General features: G+C 48.9%; 1 protein-coding gene across 1 annotated transcript in view; it reads right to left on the bottom strand.

Annotated features, from left to right (window-relative positions):
• Nucleotides 1-860: 860 nt before the first annotated feature.
• Nucleotides 861-18,912, bottom strand: part of Snx30 (sorting nexin family member 30) — an 84,628-nt gene continuing 66,576 nt past the window's right edge. The window contains exons 5-9 of the mRNA XM_051162754.1: nt 14,763-14,958; nt 13,228-13,427; nt 8,941-9,027; nt 5,241-5,393; nt 861-1,314 (exon numbers count right to left, since the gene is read on the bottom strand). Coding sequence (XP_051018711.1) covers nt 1,255-1,314; nt 5,241-5,393; nt 8,941-9,027; nt 13,228-13,427; nt 14,763-14,958 — 696 coding nt within the window. The 3' untranslated portion in view covers nt 861-1,254. The remainder of the gene's footprint in view (nt 1,315-5,240; nt 5,394-8,940; nt 9,028-13,227; nt 13,428-14,762; nt 14,959-18,912) is intronic.

Genomic DNA, 18,912 nt, shown 5'->3' with positions numbered 1-18,912 from the left:
ATACGGCTTCTTTTCAGCAAGACCGATGAGACGGGAGAGATCTGTTCTGACTGTTGGTTTTATGGCAATTAAATACGAATTTCAAGTGAAGACTTGAAGCACAGGCAGCAGCCCCCAGATTCTGGTTGCAAATGGAGATTTCCACAGAGACCGAAGCAGAGAGAGGGTTGCTGCTCTTCGTCCCTGAGGGACTTGCAGGTGCTCCTCTTCCTGACCACAGAGTTTTCAGAGTTAAACCACCCATGCAGAACACTCACACTGAGCTCACAAACTGACGGTCATAACACTGCAACACATCAGTCCTCACCGCAAGGCTGCCCAATAACCAGTGGGCACGCTAGGATGTATTAAAGTAGACATTTTTGGTGAGGTAAAGGCAGAATACACAAAGTAGATGTTGGAGCTGGGGCTTGGCACACGGGAGCGACACTGACTACAGAACAGCAGCTGTTTCCTAACAGGTCTAACCCCAGCCACGATGACGGTTAACAAGTGAAATGCACACACCAGACCTTCACAGAGAAAAATGCACCTTTTTTCCCCCAGTTCACACCAAAAAGCTTCTCATCTGCTGCACTCTGGTGTCAGAAACAAGATCTGGGCGCATTCCCTTCAGCTTCCTGAGGCATCGTGTAAGGACAAGGACGCTGGCTTGCTCACTCAAGCATCACAGATACTGATTTAAATGGCCTCATGTGAACTAGAAACAAGGATATAGATGCCATTCATGACGAGCGGGCAGCAGGCCACAGCCACTGCCAACGAAGGACTTTCCAAGAAGGTGCCCGCCCCTCCTTCCATGCCAGGACAGGTCACTGCCCTCAGGGGGAAAGTGCAGAGCCTCAGGGGGAAAGTGGGTCTCCACAGCTCGCCACAGTTGCTTTCTTCGTGTCGCCCCGTGTCCCTGAAAAGTGGGACCTGGGTTCTGTCTCACAACAGCAACTGGGCTTCCCCCAAAGTGATGTCACATGTCATCTGGTGGGGGTGGTCCTGCCCCTCAGTTTCAAGTCTTCGTAGTGTTCCATTTAGGAGGGGCCTTGGCAACACGGAGGTACCGGTTCTGCTGAGAGATGATTAGCCTCCGAGACTCCACCAAGAAATAAATACTAACTGAAAACAACTGTGTGTGTAGGGGGTGGGGAGGCGCTGCTGTGCTGTTTTCCCACGGCCACCTCGCCGGCACTGCAGGGACATTCTGGTCCAGGATGCCATGCCCTGTGGAGGCAGAAGAGTCTCTCTGTTCCCAGAACAAAGCTACTTGGTCTCTTGCTTCTCTTGCAGCAGTGGAATAATTGACTCCCACGCCATGAGGCACTGAAATGACACCATCCACACAAGGTCAGCTGTTAATTCTGATCCTGCTGGGTCACCTCTGGCGAGTGGTGCCCACACCTGTTATCAATACTATTATCAACAGGGGAGGTAACAGGCCTACGTCTGGAATGTGTCACCCCCATCTTTATGAAAGTGCAATGTCCTTACAAGGCTGGTATGCATTCCTGATAGTGTGAAGACTAACACCCGGTGAGTGAAGATGGATCCATCCACGCTAAGAAAAATCTTTGCCTTGACTAAACAAAAACCAGACCCAGACCAGAAACTCTAGATGAGGACATCGGTTCTGAGCTGGGATGGAGACACTGTTGGAGGTATGGGTGGGGCTTGTACAAGGATGTAAACATGAAAGGCCAGTCAGTCGCCTGAGTCAGGGTGGGTGGAAAACCTGCTCTTACTCACCAACCTGACGTCTGATTTGCTTGTTTGGGACACTTTAGATAACGTCTGATTTGCTTGTTTGGGACACTTTAGATAATTTCGACATTTATTTCTGTGTGTGTGTGTGTGTGAGAGAGAGAGAGAGACAGAGACAGACAGAGAGAGAGAGAGAGAGAGAGAGAGAGAGAGAGAGAGAAGGGTGGGAGCACATGTACCCAGCACATTCATGTGGAGATCAGAGGACATCTTGAAGGAGTCTCATCCTGCCATGGGGGTTCTAGGGATCAAATTCATGCTGTCGGGCTTGGCAGCGAGCACCTTTACCCACTGAGCCATTCACTGGTCCAAGTACTGTTATGTACTTTATATTCATTACCATGTGGTTGACAGCTAGAGCTCAGGAGACCTGGGCACTGTCGCTGAGAGTGGCTGGCCCAGTGGACCCTGTCCCCCCTCTGAAAAGCCTCTTACACAGGGCAGGACAAGCCCACTCTATAGGCAGCTTGGGGTGAAGGAGGAATCTGCCCTGAGTCACCTGGAGGGGAGTTCTGCAGAAGTGGGCAGAGAGGCCGCATCCTGTCAGGCAGAAAGAGGGGTGCTGAGACCGCTCCTTGCTGCCTTCTGAGGCTGGTGAAGCTGGCTGGAAGGAGCTTGCTTCCAGCAACGGGCCTGCAGGGAAGGTCATAGCGTTTGAAATTCTAGGCCACCCCTGCGTAGCTACAAGGGGATTTCTGTATGTCCAACAGGAACCATGACTGATCAAACTTTCTTTTCAGTCCTCAAATGTGCCAAGCTCTTTCCTTGCTCAGGGACCTTGTGTAGGTGGCTCCCTTTGCCCCGAGTATATATGTTTGGCAGATCTTTACTCTAAGGCTCGGAATAAATGTTATTTCCATAGCCTGGTCTTTCCTGCCCACTCCACTAGACCCCCAGCATTTTTTTTCCTTTGTTGCTTTCCTTCAGCATACTTACTGTGCACCCTTACCTCTCTGGGAATCTATCGTTAATGTTATCTCTGATGCACTGAGCATGCCTAGAGGGTTGTGTAAATCCTGCTATTGATCAACTCTGTATACAATCCCTTGCATACAAAAAGTACGAGGGAGGGGGGAGAGAATCAACTATGTGTAGAAGCCAAGACCAAACTTCAAGACCAGGACCCTGTTCATGGTACAATGGAAAGACACAGCCATAAGCCCTGAGTTAGCATTCTGGACTTTAGAGATGGTGGATTCATCTACAGCAGGCAGGACGGAGACTCTGGACCTGGCGGGGTCTAGACTGGGAAATAAGGGCATAGAGGTAACTTTTATTGAGTGTCTGACACATGCCGGCTCGTTCTGGTAACTGGCATGAGCATTTTACTTGATCTTCACAGTCATCTTGAAAAAAAAAGACAAAAATGAAGAAAGGGAGGGCTAGGTAGGCCCCCTGCCACCTGCAGCTGTAGTCTTAGCACACTGATCAACTGTTCACAAAGGAAGCTTTGCTATCCCTCAAAAGTCTGGCGCACACAATTGTCAATTTCCCATGGGTTGGAGGCCTGGGAATGGGCCAAGAATACATAGTCACTAAGGACTTCCCTCACTCAGGGCTTCTTCCGATGCTCACACCTCTTAGCAGTGGTGGAGTGTTAAATTTAATGAGCAGATCCAACTCAGAAGCAGCCGGGACTCCAGATAGAAGTCGGGGGGGGGGGTTGGGGGGGTGGGAGGCGCCCTCCTCTTCCCACCCTTGCGTTTGTTTCCTGGACTTCCATTAGCAAACTCGGAAAAGTGCAGGCCTGTCACCCAGAGCCTCCAGCCCAGGCCACGGACGTGTGTGCTGACCTTTCACCACTCTGTGGGTTCTCTTTTCTTCCAGCCTTCTCTACCCCTTTTCCTCTTCCCTGTCAATCTCCTAAGACTAGATCAGAGAGAAAAAAGGAGAGAGAGGAAAGAGATCCCTGAATAGTCGGGTGTCGGAAAGGGGCAACATCATAGTTAGACTATCTCCTGTTCATCAGGGGTGTCGAGCTCTTTGGGGGCAAGTTTCATCTTCACCATCAGAATAACTAACTTTTTCTGGTTGTTTTTTCTTTGTACATAACTACTTAAACTGTAACCAACAGCAACCAGCAACTAGCCAACAGCCTACCCTGCCTTTCAGGGCCCTAGCATTTATATATCCTCTAGAATTCCAAAGGTCATGCAGTCACAGAAACTATCTGCAGCTGGCAAAACCATGCCCCTGCTAGAGCACGAGGCAAATCATAGTCAGCGGCTGTGGACAATCTGAAGCAGCCCCATATCACACTCCTGGGATTAAAACAAAAACATATTCTTACAATATTTCTGTGGTTTTTGATTTTGTTTTGTCTTTTAGAGTTTTGAGACAGGGTTTTCTGTGTAGCCTTGGCTGTCCTGAGCTCACTTTATAGACCAGGCTGGCCTCGAACTCACAGCGATCCGTCTGCCTCTGCCTCCCAGAGTGCTGGGATTACAGGTGTGCACCACTAGGCCTGGTTGTGTTTTTATAAAGAAACCAAAGTCCCCAAATTGTCACCACAGATATGTCCTAAAGCTACAATCTAGGAGATATGCCTGCCCCTGGCATCTTCCCACAGGGTCAGAACAGCTGAAATTCAAGGCCACACGTTATTTCAACTCAAACTGGGCCATTGCTTAACTATAAGGTTAGGACAAAGGACATCAAGACTCATTACCAGAAATGACTTCAAGTTAGATACATTAGGAGTGAGCCTTGATTTGAGGGGACAGTTCTCTCCCTCTTACCCTCCCCTCCCGTATGTGTGTGTGTGTGTGTCTGTGTGTTAATGGGAATACTAAACCTGAGGTCCATACGGCAAGAGGATACATGAATAAAAGTCTTTTTTAATAGCACTGCTTTCTTCGGTAATTCCATATTCCTTTATTTAGGTATTTAAAAAGAGTATTTTAAAGTTCGACATTAAACACTATTGGAGGCTGGAGAGATGGTTCAGTGGTTAAGAGCACGTGAGTGCTTTTCCAGAGGACCTGAGTTCAATTGCCAGCAACCACATGGTGGCTCACACCCATCTGTAGTAACAGGATGTGATTTCCTTCTTCTGGTGTGCATGAATATAGAGCACTTATATACATTAAAAAAAAAAAAAAAAAGACAAACAAGCACTGTTTCAGTCTGTCAGCTTCAACAGATGACTAAAGGGGTCCATGGCATAGTGGGAATAAAGAACCCTTTATGTGGAACCACAAGGTAACATGAAGTAACCCCAAACCCTCCATTAACTGGGGTGCCCACGTACGATCGCTCTGGGTCTGGGAAGCAGCCGGCTGCGCAGAACAAAGAGCCGCTTCCTCTAGCAGTGCGCACGAGGAGCCGAGGACAGCTGGTTCTCTGTTCCCAAACCCAGCACAGCCCATCCAGGGCAGCTGCGGTGAGGCAAGTTAGGGATGGGACAAGGGGGTCATGCTTAGGGACTTCCGGAAGACTCCCCACAAAAAGGCTCTAGGAGCCACAGTGGCATGGGGCCTGCTCCTCACCTTCTCATAATACTGGATATTCTTGTCCGCCAAGCCCACGAGCAGCTGCCGGAAGTCATGGCGCTTGCTGTTCTGCCACCTCTCCATATCTGCCTTCAGGTCAGCGTTGAAGCACTCCATCCTGTCCTGGCACTTCTCCACATCTGCTGGCACCTGGACGGGGACACAGTCACGGCTTTGAAGTGCAGTTGGCTTCTCCTACTGTGAGCGCCTCCTCAAACATGTGCAGGGGGCCAAATGCTAACTTAAAAAAAACGTCAAAATGCTCCCCGGGAAGCAGAGCCTTGGGGGTTCTAGGACCCGTGGAAGGGTTTGTAAAAAAAGCACTGTCCTGGCCCAAATATTATCCACCCCACTCAAGCAGAGAGACACACGGGGATGCGCCCCTGTGTGTCACCCCTGGGGGCTTGGGATGCTTTAGGATTTACTCAGCTTTGCACACGCAGCAGCAATCCTGGGTACAGTCCCACATCGTGTCAGAACTCGAAAAGAAGGGTTTCCTTCTCGGGTCACAAGAACTAGTCTAATACTTGTGATGTCTGACAAGGCCTTTCCTCATTTATCTGAGGGACTGTGGTAAGGGGACACCAGCCAGCTCTCTCCCCTGAATGCCACATCAGACATAAACTTGGTGTCCTTCTGTAGCCTGGGTGTGAGGTAACCAGACGATCCAAGACCGGAAGGAAAACCATGAAGGGTACCAATGGAATTTGAAGCATAACATAGCAAGTGCTTTCCAGTTTTTCTTAAGATTTAGAAAGACTTTCTCGAAAAGCAAGTGTGCCCCCGGGGTTTCACGGCCTTCAGCTTGCTGTGGTGAGCAGCATCCATGCACACGGCCAGTGGGGGCTTCCAGGTCACAGTGGTTTTTCCAAAGCCAGGTTTTCTGTCTTAACTCAAGTGCTCTATTGGGCCCATACGGTGATCGGGGCTCAACATGCCCAAAGCTAGGCCCACACTTGCCAGAAGCAAATGAGACCTTGAAGGTTTTAAGTCCCTAGACCTGTGAGCCCAAACATCCCCAAGCTACAGGAGTAACTACTGAGAGTCAGTTCCCACCACCCAGGACAATGTCAACATGGCACGAGTAGGGCTGAGGGAACTGAGCACCTTCCCTTGTGAAGTTGCCCCACATTAGGAATACCAGGGCTGCTGACAGCTTACAGGGAGCTGGCATTGAAACTGTTTCTGGTCTGCGTGGTCTTGTGACAATAACTGGTGAGTAACGCCTAGCATTCCTTCTTGTTTCAACACTTTCATGTTTGTGACTGAGGTATTGTTAGTCACGCTTCTCGTGTCTGACAGACAGTGGAATGGCAATATCCAAGGAAAATGGATGGGTGCTGCCGGGCAGAGCTGGGGAAGAGCCCAGCAAGGAAGAGCTGTTAGCACAGCAACCTAAGTTCGAATCCCTGATACCCACATAACAGCCACCCCGGGGCAGGGTGGTCCTGAGTGAACTGAGCAGGTCAGAGCAACTCAGCAGGCAGCGTTCCTTCCGTTTCTGCTTCAGTTCCTGCCTCAGCTTCCTTCAATGGACTGTGACCAGGAAGATCGAGTGCGTGCGTGCGTGCGTGAGTGCAATAAACCCTTTTCCTTCCCAGTTGCTTTTAGATGTGGTGTTCATCAAAGCAATAAAAAGCAAACTATGGGACTGGAGAGATGGCTCAGTGGCTAAAAGCACTGGCTGCTCTTCTAGAGGTCCTGAGTTCAATTCCCAGCAACCACATGGTGGCTCACAACCATCTATGCTGTGATCTTATGCCCTCTTCTGGCCTGCAGGTGTACATGTAGATAGAGCACTCATATACATAAAACAAACAAACAAATCTTTAAAATTAAAAAAAAAGTAAACTATGACAAAAAGTGGCTTCTGGTCCGCCCCCCCCCCCCCCCCCGCCCGCTTCCTTTGGTTTTTCAAGACAGGGTTTCTCTGTGTAGCCCTGGCTGTACTACACTAGCATTGTAGACTGGGATGGCCTCGAACTCAGAGAGATCTGCCTGCTTCTGCCTCCCAAGTACTGGGGTTAAAGGTGTACACCACCACCTCTGGCTGACTTCTAGATTTTAAAAAAAAAAACCACTTAATTGATAGAGATTATTCCTATTGAAGATATGTGACCTGATATGCATATAAACCATGAAATAATTACCATAATCACATTAGCATCCACTGCAGCCATGAAATACATTAGATCTTCAGTACCCGTTCATCCCATAACTAAAGGTTTGTGCCTCATGACCAACACCTTCCTAAATCCCCCACTTTCCAGCAACCACCATTTGGCTCTGTCCTTGTAAGTGCAACTTCTTTAGACCTTACACGTGAGAGCACAGTTACTTCTCTTTTCCTGAAGTGGCCTCTACCCTTATAGTTAAGGCTAAATTATGAAAAAGAAAATATTTAAATATCTAGTCTTCCATGTCACTCCTCTTCGATGAGGCTGAGGTGTGGGCTTGGCCTGTGGAGCTGCGTTCCAGTGACAAGAATAGCTAGAAGTCCTCCGGGGAGAGGGGCGGCGTGAGGACGAGGCTGTGCGCCTGCTGTCATTGCCACCACGGGCTCCTCAAAGCACACAGGACAGGAACCCATGACAGACAGTCCATGGCACGAGAAGACGGGGTGCTGGGGTCGGGTGGGGTGTCCAGCAGCTACACGCTCTGGCCCAGCAACAAGATGGTTAACATGATTGCCAAGTTGATGAAACTGAGTCACCCTGGAAACCAAACTCCAGGCATGTCTGTGAATATGTTTCTAGACTGAGCTAACTGAAGTGGGTACCGCTCTGTGAGCTAGGGTTGTCCACTGAATAAAAAGGAGAAAATAGGTTGTGTACTAGCGGCCGTGGCTCTTTGTTTCCTGGCTTTGACAGCAGGTGACCAGCTGCTTCATGCTCTTGCTGCATGTCACCCCTGCTATGCTGGACTGTACCCTCAACCGTAAGCTGAAGCAAACCCTCCCTTCCTTTAGTCAGAACAAGGAGGAACGTAACTGACATGCCATCTCATCCACTTTCCATAGGATGCTGGTATGGATCACTATGGTGACACGGGAATCAACACAACAGACCTGCATCTACCTGCTATCCCGGATACAGACACGTCTGCTCCCAAAAGGCTAGGCAACTCCAAAAGCTGCTCTGTGACTCACTTCTCTGCCCCCTCTGAGTCTCAGATGACTAGCACAGTATCATGTGAGGCAACATTAAGATAGATAAATAAATAAATAAATAAATAAATAAATAAATAAATAAGGCGCACACATAATCAAGGAGTGTTATCTCTATATGTGAAGTCGGGTTCCAAATTCACCAAGTCTGTTCCACGGAGGGGAGGACTGATGACTAGGTCTGATGTCTAACTATTTACCTGAACACTGGTCCTCACTATTACCTTAATAGCATTCCCTATTCCTCTGCCTTCTGTGATTACAAACACAACTTCAATCACAACATGAAAGAGAACAAAAGATGGGTAGTGGTAAGGTTCTACTGCTAAATCTAAGAACGAAGAGTCAAGAGCTCCCGTCCTCAGTAGCCACTCCCTGTACCAAGCTTGCTGCGTGGTTCTAGGCACGCAGAGCCACCATGCAGAGCTCCTGTGCGGACAGCTAGCTTGTATTGTACAAGTTAGTTCTTGACCCCCAAACAGCAAAGAGCCTGCAGCTTTCGGCCCAGCCCCGGCTGGGTGCTGTGCTGACCTTGGGACGATCTTCCTTTCTCAGAGCCACAGCTTCCAGTTTGGCTTCGTACTCTGCTTGAACTTGGTCCCTCTTCTTCAACACACCCTGTGGAAGGTGGAGAGACGCATGTGATCTCTGCAAAGGGGCCTCGAACTCCCGGCCCTCCCCACTTCCCAGTGTCGCAGGCCCAGCCTCGTGCTCCCGGGCCTGAAACTGTACACAGCACCAGCTCCGCACACAGCACCAGCTCCCCACACAGCACCAGCTCCCCACACAGCACCAGCTCCCCACACAGCACCAGCTCCCCACACAGCACCAGCTCCCCACACAGCACCAGCTCCCCACACAGCACCAGCTCCCCACACAGCACCAGCTCTGAGGACAGGAGGGAAGGAAGAAGACCCAATCCTGATGGAGGAACCCCTCCTGATGTTGACAGCAACAAATCTTGGGAAGAGCAAAGTGGGGGAGCTGTGCACCCCTGCCACACTGCCCAGAGACCCCTGACAGACACTGGGCTTTGTGCTTGAAATGCATGGCCACCTCCGGGTTCAGTGGAAAAATCTACAGGGCTTCTCTGTGTAGCCTTGACTGTCCTGGACTCACTCCAGGCTGGCCTGGAACTCACAGTGATCCATTTGCCTCTGCCTCCCCAAGTGCTGGGATTAAAGGAGTGCCCCACCATGCCCAGTGTAAATAGTTCTTAATTATGATTATTAATTTATATAATTGACAAGAATCATACATATTGACCCTACATAAAGTATTCTAAAGTGCATGCATATTATGGTGTGGCCAAATTGAGCTAATTAACAGACATTACCTCATGCTTATTTCTGTGGTGACAGCATTTTCATGAATACACTAATTAGCTACCATCGCCAAGTTATAAAATGATTGCAGGAGAGTTCCCGACTCCTTAATCTGTGGAGCTGACCCCTGGTGGACTGATGTGTCCCATTGGCCACTTGTTTGTTCTCTATTCTGTGTCATGTACAGGATACAGAGACTCGGTCCCTACGTAAGGGTTCAGTCTGAGAGCAGACCTGACATATAAAGGGCATGTGTCCAAGAGCTCTGCTTGATGGGTCTGAGTCCCTGGAACCATGCAGCAAGCTGGCGAGGTGGGGTGACAAAGGAGCTCAATGACAGCCAGCCTGGGAGGCACCGAGTGAGGCAAGCCAGGCGCTCAGTGCCGAGCATAAAGCATGTTCACCCTTCAGTCCAAGCTAGCCAGCGGCACCCGAGAGTGAACCACGCCTTGAGCCTGTGCCCTGGGCTCCCTTCCCTTCCCCCAGTCTCAGCTCTGCTGCTCAGACCCTAAGGGCTTGCAGAAGAAAAGACACAGCTCAGTTCTTCCTCTCCACCTTCTGCTACATTAAAAAAACGGCAAAACAGGGATGGAGAGCCTTCTTACCCACCGACTCAGAAGCCACAAGTTACCTAGAGAGTTTCTAATCACAGAGTCTACACAGGGACCTTCTAACACAGCACGGAGTCAGGGCAGGAAGGACCCACTGCTGGCCTAAGTGTTAGGTGATATGTTCAAACATGTGAAGGCCATTCGAGGGCCCATCTTCTAAAGAGAGCACCAACACTGGGAGCCCCAAGTCTTCCCCTGAAGAATTTACTCTGAAGAGTATATAACCTGTCACAGTTCATCTTCTCCTAAGCACTGATGTTCACTCGCCACTCATGAATGTCACCAATAGAGCTTTCTGTTGTAACAGAAACATTCCCTATCACAGGTGACACTAGCCCCATTTGCCTGTCAAGTACTTGACATGTGGCTCGTGTGACTCAAGGAATGGATGTGGGGTGTGTGTGTGTGTGTGTGTGTGTGTGTGTGTGTGTGTGTGTGTGTGTCTGTGTGTGTCTGTGTGTGTGTGTGTGTGTCTGTCTGTGTCTGTGTGTGTCTGTGTTACATTGCATACCCATTCACACATACAGAGCCCATAGGACACTGTGTGTCCCCTTTATTAATCTCCACCTTATCATCCTGAGACAAGGCCTCTCACCTGACCTAGAGTTTATAATTTTTTTGCACCTAGGCTGACAACCATCAGCAAGGCCCAGAAGCCCTCCTGTTTCTGCTAACCCCACCCACTTCTGTACATGTCTGAAGTTTTCTACAAAAGAATTATCAAACCTAATACCTGTCGCCCAGAATATTTACAATGAACCAGCAGTATCAACGAAGAGACTTATAACTGTCATCGGTGAACCATTTGTGGCAAACAGCCTTTTGCCTACAATGACAAAACCACCCGGAGGAGTCACAGACATATTCTTTGGTTTGACTTTCAACATCAACACTGGATTGTTTCCAAGATAATACCACAACCGTGAGTATACAGCAGGGATCGCAATACATCTCCCCCTGAGCTCAAGCCATGTCTTCCTCTGGACAGGCTGAGAGCTCACAAACTGTGGGAAGGGAAAACGGGCTCCAACAGCTGCCAAGAGGCCTCCTCAAAGACTCACTTTGGTTTAGTCAAAGCCAGCAGGAGCTGCGTAGTCCTGCAGCCCGCCTAACACGCAGATGCAAGCGTTGCGTCCAGGCTTCCCGTAAACACACTCTCACACAAATATAAAACGCCAGAAAGCTTGCCGGGCATGGTGGTGCACGCCTTTAATCCCAGCACCCAGGAGGCAGAAGTAGGAGGATCTCTGTGAGTTCAAGGCCAGCCTAATCTGTATGGTGAGCTCTAGGACAGCCAAAGCTACACAGAGAAACCCTGCCTCAAAAAAAGAAAGGAAAGAAGGAAGGAAGCAAGCAAGCTTTTTTAAAAAGGGAACTAGTCGGGCAGTGGTGGTACATGCCTTTAATCCCAGCACTTGAGAGGCAAGGCAGAGGCAGGTGGATTGCTGTGAGTTTGAGGCCAGCCTGGTCTACAAAGGGAGTCCAGGACAGCCAAGGCTACAGAGAGACCCTGTCTCGAAAAAAATAAAATAAAATAAAAATAAAAAAGGAACTATAGGACTGTCTTGGAGAAGTAAAATATGAAAATGGACTTTTAGCATAACTATTCAAAAGCAGGGAACCAATGACACACATCACTGTCTGCTGAAAATCTCATCCAAGCCCCTTGCATACACGCACACCCATGTACGTGCATGCACACACACACAAAAGTAACAGATGAGAATGCACTGCAGGTTTGGGGTCAGGAGTTTGGGTTTTTCAGCCTCTATTCCAATAATCACCAACCAACTCACCTCCGGGCCTGTAAGTCAGTACTCAGTGTACCTCTGTTTTTAAGCAGGAGGATCAAGAGTTCAGGGCCATCCTTGGCTACCTGAAGGGGGCTGCTTGGAGATGGGCTTTCAACATACAGCCGTGTATCTTTTCACGCTGCTAGGAAGACAGATCCTTTCTCTAGCTGGGGCTACCATCACAGGAGTCCCCTGAAGCTGTGCTCTCAGCCAGGCTCTGTGAGGCACCCTGAGGGGCATGAGGGGCAGCCATCCTTATGCTGTATAGAGATGCATACATCTGTGTCCGCACAGCTCGCTGCCGCTAGACCACAGCCATTTCACTCTTGCATCTTTTATATATTACCTCTTTCTCCCTTCAAGTTCTCGTATTATCTCTTTCCTAATCCCTTCCCTTGGTTAGTCCTATTCCCTCAGTCAGGAATTCTCAGAAAGATGCTGACTCTTGAAGTCAAGGATGTCAATGTCCCTCGCCTTCTATCGCAGTTTTGGCATCTTTGCAGTCGTGTTTGACTTTCCAACTACTTTTTTTTTTTTTTTGGTCTTACTTTCTAAGATTTCCTCAACCATGTTTTCCAACTTTACCAATTTTACTTAACAAATCAATTGCTTTTTAAATAAATTTTTAGGCATATGGGCACTCTGACTGCTTATATGTCTGTGCACCCCATAAGTGTGCCTGTTGCCTGAGGAGGTTGGAAACAATTCCTGAGACTGGCTCTACAAACAATTAAGAACCACCATGTGGTTGGGGGGACTTGAACTCGGGTCCTCTGGAGGAGCAGCCAGCGCTCTTCCAGCAAGGCAGCCCCGAGAAATCATGTTTCTAATTCCCAAAGCTATGTAACCATCCTTCGCCACAGCAGCCCACACCTGTTTAGTAGATGTTTGATTTCCTAACCCTGAGAACACTGACGGAAAATGCCTTCCAACCTTTTCTTCCACTTAACTCACACCCTCTGCTCACTATATGTTCTATCTAGATGTCCTTGGTCTCAGTCTTCCCAGCTACAATGAAGGGGCGTGCACCACACGCAAACAGGCAATGATTCGTACATTTTGATGAGTGTGCACAGCATGGCAGCTTACCTTCATGGAGTCAGAGTACAGAATGTATTCCCTGAGCACAGGCAGAAACTCTTCTGTTATGTCATCTGTCAGCTCTTCCAAGGCTGTGGAGCAGTTCCCAATGCAGGCTGACACGCCCTCCAGGGGCTCTGCCAGCTCCCCTTCCAAGGCGCTCCACGTGGAATACACAGGCCCATATTCCCGCAGCTCGACCAGGTATTCTAGAGGAAGAGAAGCCAGTTGGAATCTGGCTGGGGAGCACTCACTGGGAGGACTGATTTGGGAATCCAGTCAAGACCCCTCTACGTTAAGACGCACAGCCTTGGCTGTTCTCTTTCCAGGGCATGCTCTCCTTTAAGTGTAATATAGTCCTAACTTTTTTTTCCCCTAAAAGCTAATATAAGTTACTACTAACATACGACAAATATCCAGGATTCTTGTTAATAGGAACCAAAATGCTTTATAGGGAAAAATGGCTAAAAGCCAAATCCAGAGAACTTCTTCCAAAATAGTTCGCCCTACTCATGATGCTGTCAAGGGCAACACTTTACAAAGCAATGGGGGAGATGCTCATATGGGTTCGGAGGGCCTCAGAGTCCCCAGGATCTGGAGTTATAGGTGGTTGTGAGGCACCATGTAGGTGTTAGGAACTGAAGCCAGGTCTTCTTCAAGAGTAACAAGTGCTCTTAACCTGAGTTGTGTCTCTAGTACTTGAAGGTGGGGAGCTCTTTTTAAAAGGAAAAACAAACAAAACCAGTTGCAATGGACAAACAGTAAGATTATAGGGAACATTTTGCCAAAAGAGGTCTGTCTAGTCTTATAGCATAGACTCCCTTCTTCACTCAATGATCCTATCAGTGGTTGCAGGGAATAAGGAAAAAAAATTTGATTTCTTCACCCCTACAGAGTAAATCTGGCCCTGCATTTGCCATCAGGATTCCTGTCACTTTGACAGAATACGACTGCTGTTGTTTAACTATTAGGAAATGGCAGTAACGGAACAAACAGGCCTGTGTGATGTGTTTCATGTCTCGCCACAATTATCTCCACTGTTCAGGTGTGTCTGGCCTATCCTTCTGTAAGTGGACAAACGGCTCACTGCCCAGCTCGGGGTCTGGGGCGGGGGAGGGGGTAGGATACGAAGTGATGCAGGGCAGGGAGAGCTCATGAGTCATAACCTTGGCAAACATGGTCACCACACTCTTCTTTTGAGCCATCTCCCTGCTAAGTTTATTTCTGCAATCATTGCCCTGGGGGGGGGGGCGGGGGAGGGGGTAAGATATGAAGTGATGCAGGGCAGGGAGAGCTCATGAGTCATAACCTTGGCAAACATGGTCACTACACTCTTCTTTTGAGCCATCTCCCTGCTAAGTTTATTTCTGCAATCATTGGCCCTGTGGACGAAGGGCATGGGAAAAGCAAGTGCCATGCTGAGTGCAAACTGCGTTCCAGTCACAGCCAGCGCCTCCCCCCCAGTTCTGTCACTCAGCATTTCTGCAGGTTGCCTTAGCCATTCCTGTCACTGTGGGCACCATCAATCTCAACAAAGAGCTCACCTATTTCTTCTTTGATGATCCGCTGGGCTATCCGGTCGATGGTTCCCAGCTTGAGTGCAAAGGTGTCTAAGTAGTCACCGATGGCAGCAAACTCCAGAGGCCGACTCCTCAGCTTGTAGCCTCCGGTGACGTGCTTGACTGATTCACCCACTCTGGTCAGCAATGCTATTCCCTGCTTCTTGTAGGCATTCAGGTCCTGCAGACAACAACGAACCTCTCAGTCACACTGCAGGGCTGAGGGAACCAGCTCCTGAAGGCAGCCGCTCACTGGAAATCACAGCCCCATTGCAGGAACTCTTTCCCTGGGGAGGCCAGACAAGCACCATCTACCCTTACAGGGCATTCCATAGCACAAGTCCAAAATCCAAACTGAGGAGCCATGCCACAAGAAAGTTTCACCCCAGCATGGATGATGACTTCCCCAAAGCTGCAAAGAGGGATATCCCCACTCCACCCTGACCCCCAGCAACACCCAGAGTCTATATACACTAGCATCTCCCACGACCATGGGGCTATATGCAATCAGGAAGAATTATATACAGCTAGCTGTGAAGTAAAAGGGGAGTGGCTGAGATCCAGTGAGGTGGTCCAACGAAGCCCCGCCCCACCACAAACATGCATCCTTCTATGATGCGACATCAATAGTCACCAGGCCCTACTCTTGAAGGTCTGTTGCAAAAAGTCATAGCTGCTCTGACAAAATGGTGGCTGTTATGCTTGGAGAAAAACACTACACAGCAGACCCCCCCCACCCAGACTCATAGTCATATGCTCATGCCCAGATTCCCTGTCAACGTGTCTGGGCCCTAGACCCTCTAGTCCAATAGTTCTCAACCTGTGGGTTGCTGGCCCTTGTTGGGGGAGGACGTAAACGAAATGATTTATAACAGTAGCAAAATTACAGTTATGAAGCAGCAACAAAAATAAAATTTTTTTTCAAGTTGGGGGTACCACAACACGAGGAACTGTATTAAAGGGTCACAGCATTAGGAAGGTTGAGAGCCACTGCTCTTGTCAAATCTACTCCCTGCTTTAAATGCAATACTCTTTCTAACAGAAGGTTTAAAACTTCCGGCAAAAATACCCCGTGCTGTCTTTAGGACAAAATTAAATGCCTAATATTCATTCCACTCACTCACTCACTCAAACCCTACTAGAGCCACAGAAGGAGGGCGAGGGTAGGGTACTAAGAAGAAGCAACAGCAGCACTGCTACAGAACTCACTGAACTACTGACACTGTAAACAAATGTTAAGCTCTGAACTTCCTGTGGGTCCAGGCAAAGTGGGAAATATGTTAGGCGTTTAAAACTCTTGTATCCAAATTTTATAAGAGTATACAGCGTGGTGGTGCACACATTTGGTCCTAGTACTCAGGAGGCAGAGGCAGTGGATGGCTGAGTTCAAGGCCAGCCTAGTCTACACAGTAAGACCCTGTCCCTCAAACCAACCAAACAAACAAAAGCTCTTAGAGCTGAGCTGGTAGCACACGCCTCACATCCAGTGCTCTGAAGGCTGAGGAATGAGGAAAGGAGCTATCCTGGGCTACAGAGTGAGGCCCTATCCTGTGCTCTATTGCTGTGAAGACACACCAGGACCAATCAACTCTTAGAAAAGAAGGCATTTGCCAGGCGTGGTGGCACACACCTTTAATCCTAGCACTCAGGAGGTAGAGGCAGGCGGATCGCTGTGAGTTCGAGGCCAGCCTAGTCTACAAAGTGAGTCTAGGACAGCCAAGGTTACACAGAGAAACCCTGTCTCGAAAAAAAAAACAAAAAACAAAACAAACAAACAAACAAAAAAACAAAAAGAAAAAAGAAAAAAAAAGAAAAAAATAGAAGGCATTTAAGTGGGGCTAGCTTGCAGTTTCTGATGTGTAGACCATTATCACCACAGTGGGGAGCACAGTGACATGCCTGGTGCTGGAGAAGTAGCTGAGAACCACATCCTGACTCACTGGCAGAGACAGACAGACAGACAGACAGAGGGGGGAGAGGGAGGGGCAGGGAGGAGGGGAGGGGGAAGGGAAGAAGGCAGAGGCAGAGATCCTGATCATACTGGTGGGGGTAGGGGAGCAAACAGACTGACAGACACTGGGCCTGATGTGGGCTTTCGAAACTTCAAAGCCCACGCCCAGTGACACACTTCCTCCAACAAGGCCACACCTCCCAATCCATTTCAAGCAGTGCCACTCTCTGAGGACTACACATTCAATATATGAGCATATGGGGACCACTCTTTTACTCCAATCGCCACAGGCCCTATCTCAAAACAGCACCAAAGCAAAAGTGTATATGGCCTGTTAGGGAACAAGCCTGTTCCCATCCCTAAATTGTATCATTAGGCTGTCCTGTGTCACCTTCAAAGATGGTTTCACACCAGGCGAGGTGCTGGCGTCTGCTGCTCATATGCACAACACTATGCAAACAGAAAGTTCACCCTCAGTTCAAAGAGGGGCTACAGAGCAAGGCTGTGGCTTTCTCATGACCTGACTGGGTAAAGAATGAGTTACTGACGACAAGGCTGTCCGTGCCCATGTAGGTCCTCTCTACCTCATTTCCCTTCCAAGTCAGGCACCTGGGAGAATATTCTAAAGCTTCCATCTCCCATAAGGTGCCGAGTCGTCTCAGGGCTGTCACTGAAGCCTCACTCATGGTTGCTGGGTCCTTGGACTTCCTTCCACCAGTGACATATTTTGGAGGCTAGACTCAATTGGCTCATTTAAATTCGTACTCCCCACTTTTAAGACATGTGCCCCGGGTCAGCCAAAAAACAGGCACTTGGCATTATGGGTAGCACCTATCCACTGATGCATCCATTCCACTCCAGATGAAGGCTGTGATCCCAACACAGTCCACTGAGCTTCCTCACACTCTCCCAGCACCACTGGCTTCTTCCTGGGGACATGTCTAATTTGAAATGAGGGTCTATCATGACCAAGGGGTCTGTCTCTGCAAATAAGTGGCTCACCTAAGAACCACCTGGACACACCACATGCTGGAAGATACTGCCTTCCCAGCTTAGGCCCTTAATCAAGCAGCTGTGACGACCCAAGGGGCCTCTGTCAGGCTCAGGCCTACTGCTACCCATAGGAGGAAGCTCATCACGCCATCACCCAGCCATTCCTTCCCAGGCCTTCCTGAGGGCTGTGTGTAACTCTTCTGTGGACCGAGGGAGCCTATTACAACACGGAAGTCAAGAGAAGGGCCTACCCATCTATGCGACTACAAGGAAGCCACCACCTGCGCTGGGGTGAGACTGTTTTGCTGTGTGGCTGTTTAGTCATACATATTCCTGTAAGTAACCGTTTCCCCGGGCACTGTAAATAAAACCCAATAAATTCCCTGGCTCGGCTCTGGAGGAACCATTATGTCAGTCTGTCGTTGGTACCCTGCCTTGGGCAATGATAAATGTTTGCTGACATCTCCCCAGGGAAGCCCACGCAATAGTATGTTTTAGGGGAATACAGGGGAGTTGGATGAGGAGAAGCAGAGCTGCTATCTCATGGGTACATAGTTTCAGATTTGGAAAGTTCTAGAAGTGCAAGAGAATCGTTGCATAGCAGTGGCTATACTTAATATTACTGGCCTGTACACTTAGAAATGGCTAAGATAGTAATTTCACATCACATTTTTTTTTTTGTCTTTTTTGTTTTTTTAAGAAAAGTTGGGCTACTGGTGAGTTTAGTTTGATAAGTGATACTAAAACAGGGCTACATTTGTTTTGGTTTTGGCTTTGCTCTGTTTCAGATAAGGGCGCATGTAGCCCAGGCTGGCCTTCAATTCACTATTTAGCTGAGGATGCCTCTGAATCCCTAACCCCCTACCTCCAGCTCCCAAGTGCTGGAATTAAAAGTTGCACCTCTGCAAGCCCAGGCACACCTCTCTGCTTAAGGGCCGCTCTCCAGCATCCCCCGCCATGGAACCAACTGGATTTTGATGGAGATACTGAAGGTCCTTATTATACATCTTTAAACGTCTGCCATGCTGCTTGCCCCGAGCCTCACGTCATCTCTCTCCAGGACACACTGTATGCCATTCATTCTTTGTGCAGATTCCTAGTGACCAGGAGTCCAAGCCACATCCCCTTCTACTTCCCTCAGTACTGAGGACAGCCTGGGGCTTCTGGAAAAGGACCTGCAACCTCGGAGCT

Source organism: Acomys russatus, chromosome 2 (genome assembly GCF_903995435.1).
Source record: "Acomys russatus chromosome 2, mAcoRus1.1, whole genome shotgun sequence".
In the NCBI taxonomy this organism is placed as follows: domain Eukaryota; kingdom Metazoa; phylum Chordata; class Mammalia; order Rodentia; family Muridae; genus Acomys; species Acomys russatus.
This window is presented reverse-complemented; position numbering and strand designations above follow the sequence as displayed.